The sequence below is a fragment of the Amaranthus tricolor genome, chromosome 17 (assembly GCF_026212465.1).
Source record: "Amaranthus tricolor cultivar Red isolate AtriRed21 chromosome 17, ASM2621246v1, whole genome shotgun sequence".
Lineage (NCBI taxonomy): Eukaryota > Viridiplantae > Streptophyta > Magnoliopsida > Caryophyllales > Amaranthaceae > Amaranthus > Amaranthus tricolor.
The window spans coordinates 12,431,946-12,459,019 of record NC_080063.1 but is presented as its reverse complement, the minus strand read 5'-3'; the positions used below and the strand labels follow the sequence as shown (position 1 = coordinate 12,459,019).

Below are 27,074 nucleotides of genomic sequence, written 5' to 3'. Positions count from 1 at the left end.
AATAAATATATATTTTCATATGAAATAATAGTAAAAATTTGACACTAAAATACATAAATTATATTTGAGAATAATATACGAATTAGAGGAAGTATAATACTTATTACGATTTAGGAGTAATAAATTAATCGGGGTTTGCCTTCCTACGTATTTCGTTTTCAATTTTGGAAGGTACCTAAACTGACGCGGTCCATTTGACCAAACCAATTAAAAATAAAACAAAATCGTACTCAACATATAATTCTAATATCTTATAAATACCCAGTTTCAACTTTCAAGATCACTCATTCCATTTTTCTTCTAATTTTAATCATTTTTCAAATTTAATTATTAAATTCATAAAAAAAACAACTCTCTTTTTCAACTGAATTATTATACTTTCCTTTTCCTTTTCCTTTTAGATAATCCTTATTCCTTTTTCCTTCATTCATATTGCTTGCTCCTCTATTTTTTTTCTTTCCTAACATGGCTTCTAATCTCAACTATCAAGAGGTACTTTTTATGTTTTTTTATATGTTTTCTAATTATTTCTTCTATATTCTTTTATTTTATCATTCTAGGAATATATATATATATACATATATATTTACTTATTTATTATTATTTTTAATTTATTGAAATGTTATTGTTTCTTATGGGCAGGAATATATAGTGAACAGTAACGGGTCCATGCTTTTTACATGTAGATGGTTGCCTGAAAATGAGGATCCTAAAGCTTTAGTTTTCTTATGTCATGGCTATGCCATGGAATCTAGTATTTCCATGCAAGGTTGTTTACTTCCCAATTTCTTTTTTATATTCTTTTTTAAAATTAACATAGGAATTATAATCGGGTTATATCTTACTAATTCAGTACTTTTCCTTGCATCGTTGTAATAACTATTCAATTCCCATCGTATATATAAATATTTCATTGAAACTCTCACTTACCAATAATTTTAAAAAATAAAAATAAAACTATAATTTTTATTGATATATGATGATAGGAGTATACTTTTGGTAACAAATAATTAAGTTTTGATACTTTGATTCTATTATGATGGTAAGATTAAATGTGCTGATTTTATGTTTGTTATATGTTGTGTATATTTAGGGACGGCAACCCAATTAATAAAGGCGGGTTATGGCGTGTATGGAATAGATTATATTGGACATGGAAAATCGGATGGACTTCATGGTTATGTTCCAAGCTTCGACGAACTTGTTCAAGATTGTTGTGATCATTTTACAAATGTTTGTGGTAAGTATTAACGACTTGTTTGATTATTAATGATAAACAAAAAGATATTATTGATACTAATAATTTATCGTCATAATGCTTTTTTATATTTTTTTTTCAGATATTTATAATAAATATTAAATACTTTTTTTATATAATATTAAATATAATTAGAGATTGATTAGAAAGTAAAATAAAGTGCTAAATAAACTACTCCAACTTGCTCAAAAAAGGGTGGCAGTTTGTTATAGAAAAGTCAATGAGTTGATGTTACCATTTGGTACTTAATATACTTCATCTATCATGTAGTATTTACTGACAAAAAATAGAATAAGGAAAATAGTAAAAATAGATAAAAATGTATGGAATTTATTGATGAGCGGAAGATATGTATAAATGAGATAAAAACATAATTTAAATATGTGGATGGAAAATAAAAATAGAGTACGAGTCATTATAACTAAAAAATCGTTGTAATGAAGAAAGTATTTTCTACTCATTTAAAGTGTACATTTTTTAAGTTAATCGAACCAATCAAAATACATAATTAAAACTTTTGCTTTATTAACCTTCTAATTACTAATTTTTTTGATAGGAATCATCTTTATAATTTCTTATTCTGTCTTAAAATTCTAAAATATTACGAATTAAGTGATAAAGTTATTAAAATTTAAAAATTTTAATAGATGAATTTTATTTATTGTGTTTCAAAATTGGATGCATAGACGCATTTATTTTTACTTCATTTAAATAACACTTTTATTTTCACTTTTATATTAATTGATCGATAAAGAATGAAATAATTTGTTGTTGCAGAAAGAAAAGAAAACAAAAGAAAACATAGGTTCTTGTTGGGTGAATCAATGGGAGGAGCAGTTGTCCTACGCTTGCACAGAAAAATGCCCGAGTTTTGGGATGGGGCCATTTTAGTTGCACCCATGTGTAAGGTGTGTTGTCTAATTTTTTTATTTATCTTCACAATCTTTGACCTTTCGGTTTTTTTTTGTTCAACCCTTATAAATTTCTTGATTATATATTATTAAGATTTTGTTTGGTTCACCTTAAAAAATAGATAATCAGTAAAATTAATTTTACACAAAAATCAGTTAAATAAGTAAAAATTAGTTGTATTAGTAAAATCAGTTTTAGTTAGTAAACTCAATTATACTTTATAACTTAAAATCAGTTAATTGATTTTAATTAGTAAAAATTAGTTTTAATCAGTTTAGTTACCATCAGTTAAAATATTTGTATCAGTAAAAATCAAATAAACTAAATAAGGCGTAATCTGTTACAAGTTTAGTAGGGAGTTTATGATTAATTGATAAAAAAGAATTGATATTAAATGGGATAAAGTTAATTTTCCTAGCAACAATTTCTTAAGTTTTAGTAATATTATATTTACCAACACTAATAATTTCAAAACTGATTCAATTGGTGTATCACTTACTTTATACTACTAATTTTACAATGTATATTTATGTCTTTATTAATCTTTATTTTCTGATTTGGTTTTTGGCTTAAAATATAAAGATGACATTTCTCTTTATAGCAAAAAGGCTTTAATCACACTCTATCGTGTTTGTTTAAGGAATTTAATGAATTAAAAATTAGGCATTAATTAAAAAACACAAACAAGAAGAAGTAATAAAGTAGAGCTAAATAAAGATAATGATAGATACGTTGAAGCAATACCTAACAATAATGCAATCACAACTTGATAGATTGCGGATGATATGAAACCAAGTCCCTTCGTAATCAGCTTTTTAACGAAACTCGCCAAAATTGTGCCAACTTGGAAAATTGTTCCTGGTCAAGACATCATTGATGCTGCCGTTAGAGATCCTCAAAAGAAATTAGCGGTAATTATTCTCATTATTTTTATTTATTTTTTATTTTTCATTTTAGATAATCTTATAAAATAATCATTTTAATTTAGCGTAAGACCCTAAAAAAACAATGATAATTATTTCGGACTTATTTGGTAATTGAAATTTTTGTTTATTATTTCGGACTTATTTGGTAATTGAAATTTTTGTTAATTTGTGGGTTGTTAGACTTTTGATTTAAAATTATTTATTTTAGTTAAATAACTAAAATCAACTCAGCATCATGTTTAAGCTAGATGAAAAAAAAATGGAAAAATATAATCATTGGCTTTTGGTCATATTTCTTTCAAATGAACAACCGACAATTATTAACTAATTTTATCAAAGAAATCCGCAAATAGCATATTTATATACAACTAATATCATGGGTGTGCATTTATAAAATAAAAAAAAAAAAAAAAATCAGAGGTGTGCATAATTAGATCGGAGATCATAAGGCTAGATGTATAAGTTTGCTATTAGCAAATTTTTAAAAATTATCCTGACACAACAAGTCAATGTAAAAAGCTTTCTAGAACAACTTTTATAAACTAAAATAGAAAAAAAAAATTATTTGTGAATTACATATTGTATCTGTATGTATAGATTTTTTGCAAATTACAGTCTCAATATTTTGTTTTTTCTAATTACAATCGCTAATATATACATGTCCGCAATGTTCAGACCAAATCATATAAATCCAACCATTTTAGCGATCGGAATTATATAATTTGGCTTGAAACCTCTAAACACTAATACTTTGGTATGTGGCTGTGATTCAAAATTTTAAGCTGTAATACACAAATTATTTTAGAAAAAATTAGCGTTAACAAACTTATAAGTCCCCTAATATATAAATTTAATGGTGTTCCTAAATGAAGTATAATAGAACCTTATGGTGAAATAATAGGTGAGGGCAAATCCATACTGGTACACCGGAAAGCCACGTCTACAGACAGCTCACCAGCTTTTAATTGCATCCATTGATCTGGAAAAAAGGTTAAACGAGGTGACATTGCCATTTATAGTAATGCATGGTGGAGATGACAAAGTAACAGACCCTGAAATTAGCAAGTTGTTATATGAATCAGCATCAAGCTTTGATAAAACCTTCAAATTATATCCAGGAATGTGGCATGCTTTAACTTATGGTGAACTCCCTGAAAATACAGATATTGTATTTACAGATATTATAGCATGGTTGAATGATAGGTCTAATGGAAGTAACCCAAGATTGGAGAGGGCTGGCAAGGCTATGGAAGACCCCAACAATAAGTAAAAATTTTAAATAAAGATTAATAATAAAATGGTATAAATGTACAATCAAAAGGATGATATGTATAGGAATCAAACTTAGCTTATTTATATACTTATCTCTTCAGTTCATTTTGCATTATCTTAAACAAAAATTATTCATATTTTAATTGAAAATAATGTAAAATGAGTGAACTGAGAAATATACTTTTATCATTTATGCACATAAAAGAGTTTTGTTTTTTATTTTTTTTAATAGTTAAAGGTTTAGTTAATTTTAATACAATATTTATTCAAGTTGTACTTATATTTTATATTTAACAAGAGTATTATGATTTTCACAATTGGATTACATGTTGAGTTATAGTTAAGTCCCATAACAGAAAAATAAGAAAATTTGACAAATACATAAGTGATGTAACCTCAAATTAGTTTGAGATTTATTGGGAAAATGCCCAAAAACAAATTCGTAAAACACAATAATCACCACTTTCTCTGAGCCGAATTTGAATTTGATATTATAATCCCCTATCTTAATATTCATTCCCAAAAAACACAATAATCACATGATGTATTATAAGTATTATATATATATATATATATATATATATATATATATATATATATATATATATATATATATATATATATATATATATATATATATATTTAAAAATATTATTTTGGAATTATTAAGTAGGCTAAGGGGCTAACTGAGAACCGAGCTCATTATCTTTATTAAAAAAATAACATTTTTAGCTGAGATAAGATCTAATTTTCATAAATAAGTGTATTAACATTGAATTAATTTATTAAATAATTTGCAGTATTAATAAACCTGACTTGTGTGCTGAAACAAAGAGAGTATCTAATAGTAATCCCTCCAGTTCAGAGCAAATGTCTCATTTTCTTTTTAAGTCATTTCACTACAATTATCTCATTGCTATTTTAAATAATGATTTTTGACACATTTAAATACATTTTTGTTGCAATCTCATCCTTAATTACATGTACACCTTTTTTTGGTGGATCCCTCCTTAATTTGTTCAGGCAAAAATTTTTTTATTGTGGTTCTTTCCTAATTAAGTTGTAGATGTAGATACTTTTTATTATGACTTCTTTTTTACCTTAATATTTGTGCATATATGGAATAAGACATTTATTTTGAATTGAAGAGAGTACTATTAAAGAAAATAAAAATAATCTACACCTGCCCCAAAAAATAAATTTAATCATAATTATTTTTGTATGGGGTGGATCACAATGACATAAAGCACAAAATTAAATTAGTATGCTCTTAGCACTATCTACCCTCTCTTATTTTAATTTTGGATAATATGAAATCAAATGATATTCAATTGATCAATCAAAGAAAATTTTAAATGAGACAAAATATTGGACGTCTTATTATGATAAATACTTTTGTATGATTTTATTTTGGTGAAATTTTTGGCCACTTATTAGCAACATTTAGTATTTTGTACATTTGTATGTGATCTTGGAATCGTATTTTCACTTTTTTTTTGAGATAGAATAGTATTTTTTGTTACAGGGTGTAAGCTAAGAGACAAAGATCATATGCTAGAATTAAACACAATTTCTCCTAAATAGAATAATACATGATGCTTCAATAAAGACAAAATCCAATTTTAAAACCCAAACAAAAATCCAATTCTAAAAAAAGAATTACAATGGGATTTTCTTATAAATACTCAATATTACCAATTATATTTCTTTAATCAATTATATTCCAAATTTTTTCAAATTTAATTATAATATTTCAATACCATTTTCTCTATTTCTTTTTTTTTTTTTTTTATCTCTTGCTTTTCTTTAAATTTTATCCAATCATTCATATAGAATTCTATCCTAGCTCCTACCACAACATGGATTTTAATATCAACTTTCAAGAGGTAATTTTTTTTCTTTTCTGGAAATTACTTTTGTTTATATTGTGATCAATAATTTCTAATTAATTTTTAAATTGCATTGGTCAGGAATATATATCAAGCAATGGTGGTTCAATGCTTTTTACATGTAGATGGTTGCCTGAAAAAAAGGATCCAAAAGCTTTGATTTTCTTATGTCATGGCTATGCTATGGAATCTAGTATTTCAATGCAAGGTTATTTACTTTCCAACTTTCTTATAAAATTTCCATTATTATTGAGATATGATATAGTTTTGGTAATTAATAATACTGAATATAATTAATGACAAAAGCTAATATACCCAATAATAATATATATTTAAAAGAGTAAATTAGAAAATAAAATAATACTCCTAATAGATATAATATGACATATTTTAACGTACAATTTGATTATATATTTCAAATATTATGCTACATTAGGTAATATAATTAATATTTCTATTATTCAAAATTTAAATCATATTCTAGTTAATTACATAAAATTAATTTTATCCTTATTATACAGAACGTTCTGACTGCATTTGTTAGCAATATATATAATCTATTTATATTGATTAGATAATTAAATATTCCTAGTAAATTAGAATATAATTTAAACTTTAATCATATATATTCATCACATATATTACTTAATATATCATAAATCAGAAATATATCATTAAATTAATACACGTTAACATGTATTTGCTATTACCAAATTTGTCTTTAAAATAAATTTTTTTTTATGTTTGATTAGGAACTGCAAGTCAATTAGTAAATGCAGGATTTGGTGTATATGGGATTGATTATGTTGGACATGGAAAATCAGATGGACTTCATGGTTATGTTCCAAGCTTCGATGAACTTATTCAAGATTGTTGCGATCATTTCACCAACGTTTGTGGTAAGATATACAACTAATTTACTCACAAAAAAATAAGATATTAAGTGTATTTATAGATATCTATAAATACACTTAATAAAAAAATTATTAAAATATTGCTAAAGTTTGGGGAATATTATTTATTTACTGTTAATTTTTTTTACACGTCTAATTTTATCTCTTAAAAGTATTATTTATTTTTAAATTCATTGTAATTTATAGTCTTTATTTATTCTTCTTAAAACTATTTGAGTAAAGTTTTTTGACAATCTCTCTTTAAGCCAAGAAACATATTTTAGAATGATTTAAAGTCAATTTGGATGGATTCAATAGCTATATTTTTCATACAAATGCACGGACTATGGGTAATATTTTCAATAATTAATAATATTTGCTTCAAATAAATAAACTAAATAGATTGATTTATTGTGATAAATTAAATTTATATATATATATATATATATATATATATATATATATATATATATATATATATATATATATATATATATATATATATTGTCATGAAGAAAAATATAAAAATTTGAAAAAGTGAGATAGTTAGTTATGAAAGAAAGTCCAATATCCTTTATAACAAGTTGGCAAGTTGCATTACAATATTCACATTGCTATGTTGAAGTAAATCCTACTAGATCAAAGGGTTAATTAGGGGTATAGATGTTCAAAATAGATCTAACGACTTAATATTTTAATCGTTTTGTCATTGAATTCGTCTTAATTCAAATTCAAAATAAATTTAAAACTATATAAAAAATATAAATATAATATTCGATGATCTAAATGAACACAAATAATGATATTGACATTTTAAAGCGATTCTCGAGATGGGGATTGGAGATAAACTAATCTAATCCACGTGAGTTTCAATCTTAGTCAATGATTGCACGCTAACAAATTCTTAACTTTCACTCAAGAAACAGCAACACTACTCCAATCATTGATTTCATTTGTTCAAATAAATTTTAATCTATAAATTCAGGTTGTAATCAATAAAAATTAATTATAATCAGTTACAATTATTTAAAAATCGGTTGTAATCAGTGAAACTCAGTTATATATATAACTAAATCATTTACATTAGGAAAGATCATTTTCAATAAGTAGAAAAGTAGAAATCAAAGAATAATCTTTAAAAATCAGTATCAATTAGTTAGAGTCAGTAAAAATCAGTTATAATTAATAAAAATCAATTTCAAACTGTTGGGATGAGTTATCCAGTATCGACCAATTGAAAATGGTGGGCACACTTTATAAATTATTAGAGTCCTTCCCATAGCCATATGGTTTTGGAATGGTATATATCCCCTAGCTTATGAAGTGTGTACACTTCGTGTCTCTCCGTTAATATGCTGACATTTACAATAAGTCAAACCCAATTTAACACAAATACTAAAAATTAGTATCAATTAGTAAAAATCAATTAAATCAGTCTAAATTAGATGAACTAATCAGAACCTAATGATAGAATGATTGTACAATTTTATAAGCCAATTGTCTCTTTGCCTGACACCATTTTTCATTTTTAGTCTGTCCAATTTACTTTGTCCAATTTTTTTTTTAATAATGGTCTTTTCTCCTTTTGATCTCATATGCAAAATTCTACTTATTAATTAGCAATCTTTTTTTCTCCTAAATAACTAGAATGATTAAATAGGATTGGATTTATTGAAAAAGAATAAATGTTTGTGTTGTGGCAGAAAGGAAAGAGAACAAAGGAAAACATAGATTTTTGTTAGGTGAATCGATGGGAGGAGCAGTTGTTCTACGTTTACACAGGAAAATGCCTGAATTTTGGGATGGTGCCGTATTAGTTGCACCCATGTGTAAGGTATCCTCTTTTCCTTTTCTTCAACCCTTATTAATAATCATAAAAGTGATTTTTGTCGATTGACTTTTAATAATAAATATCATGTATAAATTTGTATAAATGAAAATTACATATAATTTAATAATTTATTTAAATTAATTAAATTGAGCGGAAATGTAATAGCTGAAAAATATTCTACTAATTGGAACAAAATGCAAATAAAACCAAGAACATACTCCATCGGCTCTTTATTGGTGTGTTCATTTGCTTTTTGCCTGATTTTCACAAGTATTTAAGGTTCAATATCTATAAATGCATTTCATTAATACTCCATTATATAAACTATATAACATGTTTTACACGTCGAGACATTTCTAAAAATATTTCACATGAATATATTTTAAGTCAACTAAAAATCATCTATAAGTTTTTATCTATATGATTGGAATATTCTCAGTAGAACATCAATAAGAACAAGAGGAGTTATTTTTTAGGACTTATTTATTTATATATTTGAAATTGCTCTTAATAATGATATTTTCTCTTATAAGTTACAATATATCGTTATCGGCAGCAATCTGAAAACGACATAGCATTGTTCCATTTCCACACATGCTCCAATCTCCAAAACGCATAGAAAAGGCATGCGTTTGATTTAAAAGATGTCCTAAAACTCGTGTTTGAATTTTGACCAAGCATGTAGGTTTTCAAATGTTAGTTAGAAGTATTTAATACATTTGAAATCGGAAAGATCCACCAAAGTCCAAAACTAATCTTAGGTCAAAAGAATATTATTCTTAATTAAACCTATAAATCATCACTCATAGTAATTGTTACTTATTAGTGGTTATTTGTCGCAATTGTTATTTGAATATCAGTGTCCGACAAACACTAATTGTAAAATATTAATATATGATTAAATTTTCCATTGATTAAACTTACTAATCCAACTAGCCAACATATAAGTTTTTTTCAAAAAGTGAAATTTTTGAAAAAAGATAGCGTAGGAGAAACCATTGACTTTTTTCTTATTAATTCACAGATTTTAAAACAACTAATAATATTTGGCTTTTTATTATTTGGTTACTCTCGTGTAAAATAGTATATATGTATTTGCGCCATTAAGGTAATTAAAACAATAAATATAATAAGGTCGGGTATATTTTAAACACCTCTAAGATGGATGAAAATAATTACTTGGCAGATTGCAGATGATATGAAACCAAGTCCATTTGTGACCAGCTGCTTAACCAAGCTCACATACATTGTTCCCACTTGGAGTATTGTTCCTGGTCAAGATATCATTGATGCTGCTGTTAGAGATCCTCACAAGAAACTAGAGGTTTTTTTATGTCGCTTTTTCTTTGATTTTGTACAAAGGATTTGTTTGGCAAATAGTTGTTAGATGCAACTGTTGGTTGATGTCGATGGCTAGTTTGATCAGTTACGAGTATTGGTTGATATTGATGGCTGGTTTGAACAACCAAAGAACCAAAAGTCAAAAGTCAACCAAAAAGCTAACTAAAAAGTTTATATTTGTCAAACATCCCGATATAATCATGATTTTATCAAGTACGATCCTTATTGTGAAATGATAGGTGAGAGCGAATCCATACTGGTATACTGGAAGGCCGCGGCTAAAGACTGCATACGAGCTCATGAATGCTTCCATTGATCTGGAGAAAAGATTAAACGAGGTGACATTGCCATTTCTAGTGATCCATGGAGGAGACGATAAAGTGACAGACCCGAAAGTTAGCAAGTTGCTATACGAATCAGCAGCGAGCAACGACAAAACCTTCAAATTGTATCCTGGAATGTGGCATGCTTTAACGTATGGTGAACTCCCAGAAAATACAGATATTTTGTTTACAGACATTATAGAATGGTTGCGTCACAGATCTGAGGGAAGTAACGCCAGGTTAGAGAGGGCTGGCAAGTCTTTGAACGACCCAATCAAGTGAACGACATTGTAGTTGGTCGAGTCGATCTTTAGTGTTGAATTTTTATTGTACAAATACTTCGATTAAATGATTACACTCATGTCGTTTTGTTTTTCGAATTGTACAGTTTGGTCTAATCCAATTTGGGTACTAACACGTTGGTTTCAGTAAGAAACCAAATGGTAAAATAAACTTCGATGGTTTTAAGCTGTACTAAACCGCACCATGATTATCTGTAACACAACGCTTACCAGCATTAAGCTTTAATGCTGGAACGAAAAAACACGAAAAAATGGCACGATTGATCAACAAAATCATGACCTGCAACAAACACTTCGTTTTCATTAATTTACAAAAGCGGTCTGAAAATATACTTGTAAGTTCCAAGTACCTGAAAAGCGACAAAGCCAGGGAAGATCGGTCGACAAGAAGGATGGATTCAAAAGCAATTTTTGTTGATAAGTGTTTTGGCTGAAAGCCTCAAACAGTATTAAAGGCGGGAAGCAAGGTGTTCGCGTAAGATTTTGACATAAATTCTGCAGCTTGTATGAGATCGTTTTTCATGTCTGAAATCTTCTTTTCTGTGTACTCCTTGCAACTTGAAACGGAATCAATCAGTTGAAATAACTCGTATGCACAGTATTGGGTTTCTTGCTCACTTTGCTTTGTTTCTTCATGGAGCTTCAACTCGGCAGCCTTCACAGAAAGAGATTAAAGATGTTCGGAGGGTAAGCAGGTGTTTCATTATAATAAAATGTTTCAGATCGGGATTAAATTTTTCCAAAGATGTGAGAAAATATGGTGTAGCATGCCTGTGTTGTATTGCCTACAGGTAAGCCCAAAGCCCCGTTGGACAAGCACAACGGCAAAGGTAAGGCAAGTTCATCCACTAGTATCTAGTAGAATATAATCCCATGAGCTAAAGGAAATGATTTTCCCCCTGGTTGATTTCACGTGTTCATTCGGGTTATCGGGTTGATTTCAAGTTAAGTGTTTCGGTCAGTTTGAAATGAGGTTTTGCATCCATATTATTTTTTACATAATTGTAGATTTTTTTTAAGTCGGGTCTAATCGAGTTCGGTTACAAGGTAGAGTAAATTTCGGATCATCAAATTTGTTTTGAACACCTCTAGTCGCAACTCACAATATCAAACAATTATTTAGTAATACAGTATCATACCTTCAAAGTTTGACCTGCTTCTCTTTCCATGATATCAAGGTTATTTGTCTCTGCCTCTATTGCTCTTCTGATCCTTTCAGCTTCACTTTCACACCAGGATGTGTATTCCTTGATTTGATTTCTCATCATTTCAAACTGCCGTTCCCTCTGTAATGCAAAAGTCATTCAGCTATTAGGATCATCAAAGATCAAAAAAATAAAAAAATAAAGGGAAAAGAAAATTATAAAAAAGATTCCAAAAAGGTGGTCAAAATTATCTAGGACATAGCATGAATGATCTTTAGCCTATTACAAAACAGATGAAAAACAAACAAAAAGTACGATATGTTAGCCCTCCGTTATCTCCTACCATTCATATTCTTCACCTGGAATACTATTGTGATGAATCAAACAAGTAACAGCCTGTCATTTTTTCCTTATAAAGCAGAAAACAAATCCTTTAGAAGTATGATACAGAAAAATAATGAGGTGCCACATTTCAAGGTGTTGAAGACATAAAAAATATAATCAATAATAGTTGTTAAGGTATTCAACATACACGTAATCTAGACTCCAATCGAGGCCATGAGAGTAATTTTTTATTTAGTACTAAAAAATTAACTCCAGAAGTCCAATGACATGGGCACTTATGCTCAAATTTCCCTCTAGAAAACCAGGTCATACTATTTACATTGTTGGAGCTGGTTATCAGCTAGCCTTCTCACCAAGGTCTTGCACTGCAAGCATACTACAAAAATGCGGTAACGGCCATGATTACAGTATCGGTTACAACAATCATGCTGTAAATGGAGTATGTGGTTATTGTAATACCAAATATCAGACTAAAGTATGAGATATCAATCGAAACAGAACGAAACACAGTTTTCGTTTTCCTTTACAACACAGGATATCAATTTGGATTTCCGGAAGACCTTTATGCGATGTGGTTTGGCCTTGTTTTTTGCCCTAGGGGTGCACATATAAGTATATAACTATACTCAAAAGAAAAAAAACTGAGGGGCAAGCAAGGACATGATCTACACAATTTTTTGAAAAGCTTCAATTGTAATCATACCGCAGAAACAAGATAATGGTCACAATCACAGTAATAACAAGGTTGTTTACACTTTACATTACAGGAAAAATTTGACCTTCTTTAGAAAAAACTTTTACGGCGCGACCAATGTGATGTGATGTAGCCTTGTTTATTCACTATGATTGTGATTGGTAAGGAGGATCAAGTGTCATTAAAAGAGCTCTAGGCCCTAACAAGAAGGCAAAAACCGACAATCGCACCCTCCTAGTCAAGTTGATAAGATATTAGCCTAATGCTGTAGAATGTGAAGCCGTTATGGTTGAGTTTCAAGCTATTGAAGACGTTATTGCTACTTTCAAGATTTAAGGATTGCTGAAGAACTCGGTGTCAGCTATCAAGTTCACGCATAATCAACTTTCTGGGTAAATTACATTAAGTTACACGTTATTAGATAAATCGGTGTTCAAGAATTACGTGAAGTTCAACTGATTTAGACTAAGTATGAATATCCCAAGATGCAAAGGATTCAAGGAATGGATCTACAAGGATTCAGAGTGACTTATATTCCCAAAGAGCTTAGTAAATCAGATGAAGTCCCAACATTCTGAAGAACCTCCCAAGAAAAGATTTCTCAAGAACTAGTCTAATCATTTGAAAGCTCATGGAGTTGTAATTATGTTTTGTTCAAACGGATTTAAGTCTATGCTAGAGTTAGCCTTGAAGAGTTTACTTAGATTAAGAATTAGTTGAGTAAATCCCAAGACTTTGGATCATGGTTTGTGTCTAGTTGGGTGCGGACATCTTTTTATGAGTACTGATGTTCTTTCAATCATTTCAATACAGTAAGGTCTAAACTCTGAACGTTATACTTTAGTAATTTTTTGAATAGAAAAACCATAATTCAACCCTCCTTATGTGTGAACCTTAGTGTACGTAGGTTCTTTATAATCCAACCCCCAAAAAGTAGAGTATGATATAAACTAGACCTAATCCGACCAAGTTATTCCCAAAAACAGAGGAATAATGACTCATTATGCATTAAGTTTAACTCAAAACCGAAGGGAATAAAAACAAAAGGTTCTAGAGCATGCCAATACATTTTATGCCAACAGCATATCCCAAAGTGTTAGTAACTCCTTGTTAGTTGTCTCTCCTAAAAATAATTGTCAGCATACTAAAGTATTTTCTGTACTGTTGAGGTTAATATCATTCTCTATTCATCGGGAGTTTCACTTACAAGTTGCCCAAATTATGTTTTAGGCTTGGCAAGAGTCAAGGTTGAATTTTCCCTTATACATAGCAGAGTATCAAGCTTTTCAAAAATATTAATTTTAATACTTCATTGTAAAAGAAAATAAAAGGCGCGTTCATGGTGTTCATAAAAAACTTAACCATCAGCAACCTAGGATACTACGTTAATACTTACTTCATCAATATGCAACTGAAGTGCTGCAACACGAGTTCTCTTTGCTTCAAGCCTGGAAGTCAATTCTTTAGATTGCCGCTGAAGGGCAATAAGCTCTTCTAACTTCGCAGTAGTACTTTGCTTAATATCATCAGCAAACATGCTGATTGCAGGCTTAAGTGTAGATTTATAATCTATGCCTAATACTTCTGCAGGAGTTGACCCTTCAATGTTCAACACATATTGAAAATCACCTCCAAGTTTAAGTCTGTAGAGCAACACAAAGAAAGCAACAATAACACAAAATATCATCAAAATCAATTCAACTGATTTCCAAATTTAGATGAGTGTCTTGTTAGCTAACAGTAGCAGTCACGGGAATCATCAACAGAGAAAGCATCATTTTCTAGCAAAATGACTAGTCACTAGCAGGCTTTTCTTCCTAAATTCAAAATGGGTGTATGTAGATATCTAATGTTTGTTGTAATCATAACTAATGATCAAAGTCATCAAGAATCAGCAACAGAGAAAGCATCACTTTCTAGCCAAATAACTAATCATTAGTAGGCGTTTCTTCCAAAATTCAAAAAAGGTTGCATGTAGATATCTAATGTTTGTTGTAATCAAAACAAACTAATGATCAAAGTCACATCATTCATAAAGAAAAGAAGAAAAACATTTAACATTAATGCCCTACATCATGGAGACATGAACTAATTGTTAAAGTAAGCATCAAACAGAACATTAAACTTACAAAATCAAAGACCATTCGGCTATTGCAAGTCTCCGGGAAGTAACTCTATATTTGGATAAGAAATCAAGAGTTGAAGGAAAAGGGAAAGGAAGGGGATGGAATGATAAGAAAAGCTCCCCTTGTATGTTTAAAAAGGGAAAGAAAGGGGATGGAATGACAGGAAAAGCTCCCCTTTGAAAGATTTGGTCATTAAAAAAAGTGGAATTAATCCCTTTAGATCCCTACCCTCCAAATTTGTTACCCAAACAAAGGAAACCACATCCCTGAAAGTCCCTCTTTTTGCTTTCCTTCTAATTTCTTCATTCCAAACAAAGTGTTAAAGACAACAATCATAAAACTTCTACATAATTTCATTTAAAATGGCTGCCAAGTTCCTGATAAGCCAAGTTCAGCAGAACAGCCTTAATCAAACAGCTCAAAATAGGCTTATGTACATAAGTTCTTGCATGATCTAAGTAACCACAAATATAATGATATAAGGAAAATGACATATGAGAAGAATGGAAGAAAATGAGATAAATATACCTTTTGAGAGCCTGATTGCACTCAAGGGAAAGTAGCTCAAGTTCCTTTAACTTCTGCCTGATATCTATATCAAGCCGACAAGTCTTCTCCTCCCACGAGCTTCTACTAACTTCAGCTTCGCTTATCTCCTCCTCTAAAGCCATTAGTTCCCTTTTCATCCTCTCCGCATCCCTCAAGTTAATCCCTTGAGCCTCAATCTTCTTCTTAAGCTCCTCATTCTCTTCCCGTGTTCGTCTAATTTCATCCATCTTAGCAGCCAACTCTTTTTCCTTCTCCTGCAACGCCTTTTCGGTGATAGAATTTGCATCTTTAAGAGAAGCAACATACCCATCGAACTTCCCTAAATCACCTTCAAGATCCTTCCTTTGTTTCTCAAAAACCTCTTTCTCTGAAGGTTGGGATTTCAACCTTTGAAGCTCCAACTCTAGATTCTTTGATTCATCATCAAGCCCCTTCAAATTTGATTCCAATAAACCCTTCTCTTTCTCCATTTTATCCGAAAATTCCTTATCTAACAATTCAACCGCCTCATCATCTCCCCTCATGTAGGGTAAGTAACTATTTACAGCATAAGCCATGAGAGGATCCTTCAAAAATGAGAACCTGTTCCAAATTCGGTGTAACCAACATTCATATAATCTTTTGAACAAATTAAACAAACCCAATGCATATCAATTATCATATCCTTTAGAATACAAGCAAATCCTATATTCATATCTGATACAACGAAGAATCATATATGCAACACAAATTCAGTTGCCCTTTTCAAATTGTGAAAAATACCCAACAAAATTCACGTCATTAACTGTTATATGCGCATCAATTTTAAAATAGCAAGATTAAAATTATGAACAGTACCCAATAATATTCACACCGTCAACTGCTATATACGCCTTAATTTTCAAAAGAACAAAATAAAAATTTACCTGGCGGCATTATCTTCAGAAGAAAGATGATCCATGTAATGAGCAAGTTGAACAAGCCAATGAATAACAGCAAGCATCTGAGGAAAAGCATGAGGAGCAGCAGGAGCTTTAAGAGCAGATTTAGTGAACTTATGTGGGCAATTAAGATATTTGAGCAATAGAAAAAGTTCATCTTCAAAATTCTTAGCGGTAGGATTAGAGGGATAATGGAGACGAGAGAGAAGAAAGCGTAGAGTGTCACTAACGTCTTTAGCAGAAGGAAGGGGTTTAAAAGAGAGAGAAAGAGAGACATTATGAGAAGCAAGGTAAGCGTTAATGGATCTGACCATGGATTGTTTGTCAGTGAGTTGTCTACCAGTGTTAGAGATTCCGAATGAAGAAGAAGAAGGACGGCCACTGCAGAAACTGGCGTCGGAATCACGACCGAATTGGGGTGTGGATGGTGGTCGGAGAGATTCCCTGTCTGTTAATGGCGGACGTACTCTAGGTCTCATTGTGGGGATGAGTGCAAGAAATGGTGGTTTTAGTGAGAGTAGACTGAAAGATGAGAGAGAGGAAGAAGAATAAGAAATTTGGGTTGTTGGTTTTTCAGCTTTGCATTTTGAATTTCGAATTTTGATTTGTGGGTTTTTCTTTTGCTAAGAGTTGAATTTTTGATGCAATTCACTCTCTTGTTCATTTTATTTTAATTTGTTAGAAAATCTTTTTCATTTTATTTTAATTTGTTAGAAAATTATTATTTTTAAAGAAAAATTATTTAGAATAATCTAACTTTTTATTAATTTTTCTAATGAATTTTGTTTGATTACAATTGGCGTGCATTTGATTGTTATTCTGTTGTAGATTTCGTATGACATTTTTATAAATGAGGTTTCTTTTAAAAAAAATCCAAAAATATTGTTGCCCGAAGAGTGATTGCTTTTTAAAGATTAAAAATCAAAAATATTAAAGATTAAAAGTTTAAATAAAAAAATAAAATTAGTTGGTTTCTCTTTTTAATTTTTTAAATTTTTTTTATTTTTTATAATTTAATTTTGTATTTTTTATTTTTATTTTTTTATGCAAAATTACTTGTATAAGTAGAAGGTTACCTTAGTACATTCTTAGCAAGTATAAATATAGTTGTGTAATGTTTATTCATGCTTAATCAAAAGTTGGGTTATTATTGAAAAATCAATAAAAGATTGAGTTATTTAAGGTAAATTTTCCTATTATCAATGTGACAAATAGTATCGCCTTCTTTTATAGTATCGTCATCTTTTTTTCATAAATTTTTAATTTTACCCCTCACTTCAAAAATTTTCTAAACTTTCTCTAAACCTCACAAACAAATACTTATTTGATGTATATGCAACATATGTATTTCCAATTTGATTAATTTTTATTAAGGAAAATACATATAAAACACAAATCTAAAATTTCGATTGATTTATTTCTTTTAAATTACTTAAATAAATAAAAATACGTATCAATTTCGTTTAATTCGAGTTCAATGCAACATAGATACAAATAAAAAATGTCAATCGATTTAATTTAATTCAATCATAAAATATAAAAAGAATTTAATTTCAATTAAATCAACGTATGTGCATTAAAATTGATCGATTAATTTTGATTTATTTAAAAAAATGTAAAAATCAACATATAGAACCCCATGAGCCTAAACGCTTTAGACAATGATACTTCAATGGTGTAATTCGCAAAAGGCCTAAACTTTAAGACTATAATTTGCAAAATTATTTTATTATTAATAAGTAAAGATAAACATGAGTAAATGATGCATAAAAGAAATTATATATATGAATTTTCACTAAAAATTTCTTAATTGGTATTGTAGTGAAATAAGATATGGATTAGTTGTAAGATGTAATTCTAAAGCTAGCCACTCCAACAAGCTTAACTTAACACAATATAGCCAAATAATACATGGATTGGTTCTACTTTCTAGTAATAAAATTAGACCTAAACTACTCCAATAAACATTTTTAGAAATGAAATAAAACCCATAACAACATCATCTTACACTTGATCACCTTCTTCAATCATGTCCTCCTCTTACACCATGTTCTTCTTCATCATCTTCCTATTGTTGTCACTCATGACTTGTTCACACTCGGCTCGAATTCTCATCGACATGGCTCAACCACCGCAAACATTCCAACACCCATCTCAACCTTCATTAACATTTATAATGAAAAACACAATAAACACCCACCAACAAGTAGCAAAACCAACACTCCCTTTCTCAAAACCCATAAGGAATATCCCTTTACCTTACAATTACAATGACAATTCACTTAGTTTAACACCCATAACATATATGCCAAAATTTGGGGTAGCTTTCCCTACAACAAGAAGTACTATTACTAGTCTCCAACAAGAATTAGAATTAGGGTCAGTAACCAAGATTGATGAGGAAATATATGATCAAACATCGGTGTATGGATCGTCGTTTTTGGGGAAAGCAAAGGGGGTTTATGTAGCCATAAGGTCATTTGATGATGGGGATGATCAGATGATAGCAATGACTGTAAGTTTGTCCATTGAAAAGGGTGATAATAGTAAGTCTGAGGAAGATAGCTTGAGATTGTTTGGGGTGTATAAGAGGGATGTTTTGGAGAGTCATGTTGCTGTTATTGGTGGGACTGGTAACTTTAAGGATGCTAATGGATATGCTGTTATTAGAGTACAAAGGTCTAATGATTATATTGAGGGTTCAAGTGATGAACAAAAAACAATGCTTTTATACGATGTTTATCTTAGCTAACTAATACTTGGCTTGCTTTTAGAATCTTGGGTTAGTTTGGTGGTTCACTATTGTCATAGGGGTTCGCATTGACTAGAAAGATTAGTTATCGATTTACCTCTCCTCTTGCATGTAGGGATTTCGAGCCTATTCCCGAATTTAAAAAAAAAAAAAAAAAAAACTTTGCTACTCTCCTTGATGTAAAGTTATTCTTTAGTATCATGCAAAAACATTTTGGATGATTGTACTAAAATAAAGCAAGTATTTTGTCCATCATGGATTGACTGGCCGTGTTTAATAAGCCACTACGTAGTTGCATGTCTGGCTGCTGCTGGTTAGAAATTTAAAAGTATTTTAATGGCTTATTCGAATGTAGTCAACTAACTATACTTCGTTTTTTTTTGAAAGAAAGTTTATAAATTGAAAAGAAAAGGATAATATAAAAGTACCCCAAATTAATTGATATGGCTCTCCAATGGTAAGAATTTTCATATTCCTCCGATAATAGCCACACCTTTCCTAATCCCCACCCTACCACAACTTAGGTCATGTACCAGCCTTAAATCAGTTCATCACCGATCACGATCATAGCCTTGAACATAAGCTTCTCAATGACCAACGTGGAGGCCAGTCCTATTCATGCCATTGTTCAGGAGAAGGACGAAGACCTTGTCACTCAACCATTGAGGAAGAGGACATATATTGTTGACTTATACTGCAAATATCACCTATAATTTCACATAAATCAAAAATGCCTATAATTTGTTGAAAATGTCACTAACCCAAAACCCCTATGTGCCATACTTTTTCAGTTAAGATTTGGGAACATACAGATTCTAAAAAACTGCAATCTACACAAATTGAATGACTTTAACTCCTACCCAACATTGAACATATCTACATGCACACAAACTCATCTATAAGTTCATCTACCAAAAATCTCTCTAATTCTACTACTATCAAATCAACATCTTCCTCTAAGTCTAACCATTCCATCTCCCTTCTACACACCTTATCAGATGAATCCCGCTTCAACTCCTCTTGTTGGTTCATTAGTATAGACCACAACACATCCTCAACCTTCTGACGTTTTTGTCTTGCACGAAATCTTTTTGCTAAAGGTTTTCTCCATGTGTTTAAACCATCTGAAGGTTTGACACTCTCGATGAGACCCAAGTTTAAGCGATCAAATAAGAGCCTTCTTTCGGATCTCTCCCACAGCATAGACTTACCATACTTCTTCTCTAGTGAATCAAACACCGATGGGTCCAATGGGTCCATTTCTTCCAAGTTGTTCGTTTGAAAACCATACCCTTCTACTATATCGACAACATAAGAGAAATCCCAGCATTCTTTAACCAAAGTTTGACAAATTTCGATAATTTGTGGATCGTTCTGATAGAAACCGACTGAACTTCTATTATCACCCTCATCACTAGATACAACCATCTCCAGGCCCTCTGAGAAAGATTCTAAAGACATTGTATCTATCACTTGAAGCTTTCTTTGCAAACCTACATAAACTATAGACAATCTATATTTTAAAGATGGAAGTATAGAACAATATTAAATTTTCAATGAATTTGTAAAGGTGATATATATTACCAACCTTCGTCATCGTTCTCAAAGCACGCTGAAACTGACAAATCCTTCCCTGCTTCTGCCGTTGTATTCAAAACATGGCTACAACCTTCTGGCCCTTCCAATGAACTAATAGGAGAACATGGTTGTTCATAAGAATAACTTTGGTCTTTCAACTGCACAAAATGATATCCAAAGAATGATTCTTGAGAGAATTAAGAAAGCAAACATTATTTATAATAGTCTCTAGGAATACAAAACGAGCTCAAAATTTGGAATGTTGTGTTGATTTTGGTGGGGCAATAGGTTAAAATGGCAAATTGGCAACAAAGATGCACTTGGTGAAGCAAAGTAAACAACAATCAGTTAAGTGTTGATCTTTCAAATGAATTAAAACACAAACAAACTGTGTATAGTTCTATTAAGATTGCATTATTTCTCCTCAAAAGCTCTTACATAGACGTGTATAATGTAGCAATTTCAATGGGACAGAGAAGTAGCTGGCAATTCGTATATATGTCTTACCACTTGAGATATATACATATATTCAGCATTTATATGTATAAACAGGTAATACCCTTGAAATTAATCATCCTATTGTAGCAACATAACACTTTCCGGAAAGATAAACTGATCAAATTGCATCATATTGACAGAATTTGAAGCAAAAGACAAATAATGAGTTTGATCCAATCATATTTTGATCATCAAAGGTTGCGTAAATTGAAGCATCTCGTACATGCATATTTAGTTATCACATTGGTAATCCAAACAACATCTATGTTAGGCCGTGACAATTCGTCACATAATCTCACTGTGGCCCACTTGTTGGACACGAAACACCCATGGGCTCAGGCCCACAAATCCACAGGTCAAGAGCGTTAGACTTGCACATACACTAGGTAAGATTCATTGATTCCCAAAATCATATGGTAGTAGGAGGATTAGCTCACCCAATATATGTGCAAGTCCACAACCCCACTATTTTATCTATGTGGGATCTTGTCTCACATGTGAAGTATTTCCAACAACATCAACATAAGAATAGTATAGAAAATAAAAGATGTGAAAGATACCTTGATTTTGCAAGACTCTGCATCACCGGACAAGTTATCCTTCATTAATTTGATACATGTGTTCAATTTTTCATTCTCTTTATCAGTAATGTCCTTAGAGTCCAAACTTAATGGAGCAAGATTACACATTCTAAACAAGGAATCAACTTTGCTGTCTTGAGATTCATCCTTGTGTAGGTCCCTAGCCTCCGTCTTAACTAGAATGTCGTGGGACTCATGATATGAGGGATTTGGTGCATCCATAACTTCAGAACTTCTACCTAAAGACTCAGAAGGTGTAAATGATTCTTCACACGAGCTTTTCTTTACAAGCTTATCTGAATCAATGAAGGTAACAGAAGCTTCTTGCTGATTGTTGGGCCCGTCTGTGTCATTGCATTGTTTACTGACCCATTCTCCTGGTCTCAAACACCAATTTCTATCAAGAGAAAATTGTCTTGCTCCACTATTTGGAATCCAAGCGGAAGGGTTGAGCGATGGTTTAGACAAGTATCTGGCACCAAGAACAGGCCACCCATTCATATAGCTAGTGTAAAAAACCTTGCTGAAATTATCATCACGAGTATTCGGGACGTAATTCCTTCCATTAATACTAGTAACAAACACTTCATCTCGGGTTTTGCCTCTGTGAGATGTTCTTTCCTCTTGGAAGCACTTTCTCTTTCTCCATCTTTCAGACACATGCTTTGTCAAATTCTGGGGTTTTTTCTCTGAATTCAATGAATGTATATAAGAAGTCCTACTTTTCTCCTCTTCATTTCTAAGACTCTTTTCAGTTCTAGTCCTACAACTGGATAACTCAGCAAAGCTATGCCACATACTATGCTTCACTTGCCCGGTAATTAGCTGTGCTATTTGCCGAGATGCCAGACTACTTTGATTCGAGGATTTTATGCTGTCGAAGGACAAGCAACTCACTCTCTTCTCTTCAAGACGCATTCCATCAGACAATGACTTTTTTCGCGGCTGATTACTAAAAGAGGATCTAGATGACAATAAGGAGGTACCCATTCTCCTCTCTTGAAGACTCATTCCATTAGATAACAAATTGTTTCGTTTCTGATCGCTAAAAGTGGAACTAGGTAGGGAAAATGATGTTCCAGTATGCAAAGAATTCTCAGTTCTACATGGCAAATCGTCATCAAAATCCATGTCAATATCAGCATCATCTGAAAATGGCAACACTTTCTTCCTATTAGTAACTGAAGCAATGTTCTTAAAATAATTCTCCGAGAGTACTCTTTTCCTTTGATTTGTAGTATGAGAGACAGATGGCTTATCAAAACACATCAACTTTGCAAGAACGCTTTCTGTTGCCATTTCTCAATGCCTTCATTCAGCTACTAACATATTGCCTCAAAACCACTGGATGCATATAATTAAAGATTGGACAATTAACATGAAACTTCCATGAAATGTCAAAAACATTCATGAATTTTAATACACATTTAGACCCACATTCTATACATCAAATACAAATTGTTAGGTTGACAACATGCCCTAAACAACATCATCATCATCCAACACCACATAACCCGCTCATAAAAGCTATGATTAGGGTGTAGACCCATGAAATGTCAAATACATTCATAACTTTTAATGATACGCACTATTAAACCCACATTCTATACATCAAAAAATTGTTAGGTTGACAACATGCCCTAGACAACATCATCATCATCCAACACAATATAACCCGCTCATAAAAGCTATGATTAGGGTGTAGACCCATGAAATGTCAAATACATTCATAACTTTTAATGATACACACTATTAGACCCACATTCTATACATCAAAAACAAATTGTTAGGTTGACAACATGCCCTGGACAACATCATCATCATCCTACACAACATAACCTGCTCATAGAAGCTATGATTAGGGCCTAGACCCATGAAATGTCAAATACATTCATAACTTTTAATAATACACACTTTTAGACCCACATTCTATTCATCAAACACAAACCGTTAGGTTGTATAACATGTCCCCGACAACATTATCGTCATCCTACACAATATATCACGCTAATCGAAACTATAATCAGCGTCTAGAAAAGGTTGGATGACAAGTAACAAATCTAGAAACTCAAGACTGATGTCTAAATCTGCAATAGTAATTAGTAAAAACCTAGAAATTCATAGAAAATGCCCACCAAAGAACAAATTCCGGCCTCAAAGTTAAAACATTAAAATAGGATTTATTTGTATAATTTTATCATCAAACATCAAACATCTCTGCATATATAAATGATAGGAGCTATCTTCACTGTCTCTAACACTTCTTGGGTGTATCAAGTCAAGTTAAATTTGCAGACAAATTTGAAATAGTAGTCAATAAAATTAGTTTTTCATTCAAAATTAGGCTTATTCAATCAGCGCATTTGACCAACAAATTTTTTTAATGAAAAACATAAAATTAATATCATAAAACAATAGTAATGATTCCTTCATTAATATTAGATAAATAAGCGAATTGCTCCAATAAAAACAAAACCCATCAGACACAATCGACAGAACCAAAACCAAAAATCCAGAATACGGATGTTTAATATCACAATCAGTACAAATTGTAAATAAACCCATTAACAGAAACTAACCTGTAGGCTGTAGTAAAAAATACTGAAACGAGCGGTGTAAGAATCATTCAGAACTTCCTTGCAGAACAGAAATCGATACGGAATCAAAAAAATAAAACAAAAATTGAAAAGGGGAAGAAGGATGATTCCGCTCAGAAAAGAAAATGAAATTATAAAAAAAAAAAAAAAGAAATAAGAAGGCAGAATTTCGGATATGAAGGAAGCAATTTAAAGGAAATAATTTTTCAAGAAAATAAAGATATGAAAAGACATTGAAATACTAGTGTTGAAATTGATTGAGTGAAGAAGCTTGATGGAAATTGGAAATGGAGTCAAAATATTATTTCCCGCAAATTTTGCCATACTCTGTTTCAAATACTCTTATTCCTCTAAGAATTATTTTAGGAATAGCTAGTCTCTTGACAGATGTATTTTAAGCCCAATTTATTAAAGATTATTGTTTATTTATCTTATTTTTAATCTCTACTTATATTATTCTTAATGTTTACTTATCGTATCCTTAATGTCTACTTATAATATCTTAAATGTTTATTTAGATTATTATTAATGCCTACCTACTATTTCAAAAACTATAATGGGCAGACCCAATTAGAGATGGTCTCTCAAAGAAACTGCCTCTCACAAGAATTTGTGTTTTAGGAATTCTGTGCGGCGATACTAAGTTTTGGCTTTTTCATGTGATAGACAATAAATGTACGTGATGACTTTTAGTTTCCAACTTCTTCATATGGTAAATAAAACGTTAAATTTTTTTTGTTTAATTAAGTAATTATTTCGATCAAATCATGAATTTTTATGGTCAATTAGGGTGATCACGATGTGTATTTATTGAAAAAAAATTATTATGTTCGTGAAAAATAGCGTATAGTTAACAAAACATTTTCTTTTTGTCTATCTCGTGAAAAAGTTGAAAGCTTATGATCATCATGCAGAATAAAAAAATATTTGTCTATCACGTGGAAAAATAGCGTAAAGTTAACAAAGATACTTTATTGTTGCTTTGATTAAAGCATCCTTGCTCACTAATGCATCCAAGACGCTCTACGTTTAACGCACTAAACGACCAAACCCATCAACAACCTTCTTTGTGCACCATCCATCATGGTAGTAACCATCAACAAATGTCACTCTTCTCAGTGACTTGAGTCATGCACCACTCTCCACATTAGTAAGTCTTCACTCCTTAGCAACACATGACTAATGTCGCCCATAACTCCTTCCAAATGTACTAAGCATCCCTTTGCCACCTTCAAAACTCCATCACTTTAAGTTTTCATAGTGCACCCTATCTTTTCTAATCTCCTTAATGAAATTAAATTCCTCATCATCTTAGGCATGTATCTCATATCCCTAAGCTTCCTCACTAACCCATTGTGCATCTTCAAGTGCACCTTTCCAATGGTCTCTATCACAACTTTCTCACCACTAGGCAAGGTCACCATCTCATCTTCACAAGCCATCACCCTACTAAACAAGCTTTTATCTCTACAAATATGATATGAGTGTACGAAATCAAACACCCAATCATCATTAATATCACAATTAGCCTTCATTACAAGGCCCTTATCAACAATGTTTGGGAGCACATCATCCTTCTCAAATGGAATTTCTCTCTTCTTCCCTTTGAGTTTCTCATCATCACCAAACTCTATAGTTGACTTCTTCATCTCCTTCAAAAGTTTCAAGTATCGAAGGCCTCTCTTCAACTTATTACAAGTATATTGAATATAACCTCTCTTGTGGCAATGGTAACAAAATTTCTCTCCATGTTTGAAGGATTTTCCCAAATGGTTTTACCATCCCATAGATGGACTGTCATAAAAAACTATACCAACCTCCATGGATGGTACTTCCTTACCGTTGACACTACCCATAGTAGTACCTTCAAGTTTTTCAACTCTCAATAACAAAAATTCCATCACTAGCCTTTGCTCCATCACCATTGTCAATAGGTTCTCTTTCTCTCTTGAGAACTCCATTAACAAACTCTTCAACAAACCCCTATGGCTTCAACAAACTATCCAAACACATGTCAACTTCTACCCTCTCTCTTCTACCAATCTACAAGCTTTCCCTCACTCCATACCCCAAAGAAACACGCCGAAGCTTTGATACAAATAAAAGAGGGGGTGCTTGAGTGTTTGGACCCAACAATGGTAAGAAACAATGTAGAAAATTGATGAAAAACAGAATATGAACAAAAGAGATAACAACACACAAATTTATGAGGTATCTTGGATACCACCTCTCAACAAATGTTTACTTTTATTAGATGAATTCAACAATACATTAATAAATAAAGTCTCATAATTGAGAACAAGCTCTCAAGCCATACATCTCACAATTAAGATCTTACAATA

General features: G+C 31.1%; 5 protein-coding genes across 6 annotated transcripts; 3 read left to right on the top strand and 2 right to left on the bottom strand.

The window, feature by feature from the left end:
* The first annotated feature begins 279 nt into the window (after nt 1-279).
* LOC130804327 (caffeoylshikimate esterase-like) lies at nt 280-4,572 on the top strand. The gene is made up of 6 exons (XM_057668722.1): nt 280-492; nt 643-769; nt 1,094-1,240; nt 2,036-2,166; nt 2,944-3,081; nt 3,998-4,572. The coding sequence occupies exons 1-6, from the start codon at nt 466-468 to the stop codon at nt 4,364-4,366; spliced, it is 939 nt and encodes a 312-aa protein (XP_057524705.1). The 5' UTR covers nt 280-465; the 3' UTR covers nt 4,367-4,572.
* Nucleotides 4,573-6,160: 1,588 nt separating this feature from the next.
* Nucleotides 6,161-10,927, top strand: LOC130804321 (caffeoylshikimate esterase-like). The gene is made up of 6 exons (XM_057668715.1): nt 6,161-6,254; nt 6,339-6,465; nt 7,010-7,156; nt 8,854-8,984; nt 10,168-10,305; nt 10,562-10,927. Exons 1-6 carry the CDS (start codon nt 6,228-6,230, stop codon nt 10,925-10,927), a joined length of 936 nt encoding a protein of 311 aa, XP_057524698.1. The 5' UTR covers nt 6,161-6,227.
* Nucleotides 10,928-10,966: 39 nt separating this feature from the next.
* LOC130804320 (kinetochore protein NDC80 homolog) lies at nt 10,967-17,361 on the bottom strand. Of its 2 annotated transcripts, XR_009039999.1 has the most exons (6): nt 16,712-17,355; nt 15,786-16,388; nt 14,528-14,774; nt 12,087-12,233; nt 11,298-11,602; nt 10,967-11,227 (listed from the first exon to the last, which is right to left on the bottom strand). XR_009039999.1 is itself a non-coding variant. In XM_057668714.1 (5 exons), the coding sequence occupies exons 1-5, from the start codon at nt 17,203-17,205 to the stop codon at nt 11,387-11,389; spliced, it is 1,707 nt and encodes a 568-aa protein (XP_057524697.1). In that variant the 5' UTR covers nt 17,206-17,361; the 3' UTR covers nt 10,967-11,386. The 2 variants fall into 2 exon arrangements, 1 of the variants encoding a protein (XP_057524697.1); XM_057668714.1 differs by having other exon boundaries at nt 10,967-11,602; nt 16,712-17,361.
* A 1,670-nt stretch (nt 17,362-19,031) lies between these two features.
* Nucleotides 19,032-19,478, top strand: LOC130803754 (dirigent protein 24-like). The gene has a single exon (XM_057667954.1). The coding sequence runs from the start codon at nt 19,032-19,034 to the stop codon at nt 19,476-19,478; it is 447 nt and encodes a 148-aa protein (XP_057523937.1).
* Nucleotides 19,479-20,235: 757 nt separating this feature from the next.
* LOC130804659 (uncharacterized) lies at nt 20,236-25,024 on the bottom strand. The gene is made up of 4 exons (XM_057669184.1): nt 24,715-25,024; nt 22,115-23,479; nt 21,067-21,214; nt 20,236-20,980 (listed from the first exon to the last, which is right to left on the bottom strand). The coding sequence occupies exons 2-4, from the start codon at nt 23,432-23,434 to the stop codon at nt 20,355-20,357; spliced, it is 2,094 nt and encodes a 697-aa protein (XP_057525167.1). The 5' UTR covers nt 23,435-23,479; nt 24,715-25,024; the 3' UTR covers nt 20,236-20,354.
* Nucleotides 25,025-27,074: the final 2,050 nt, after the last annotated feature.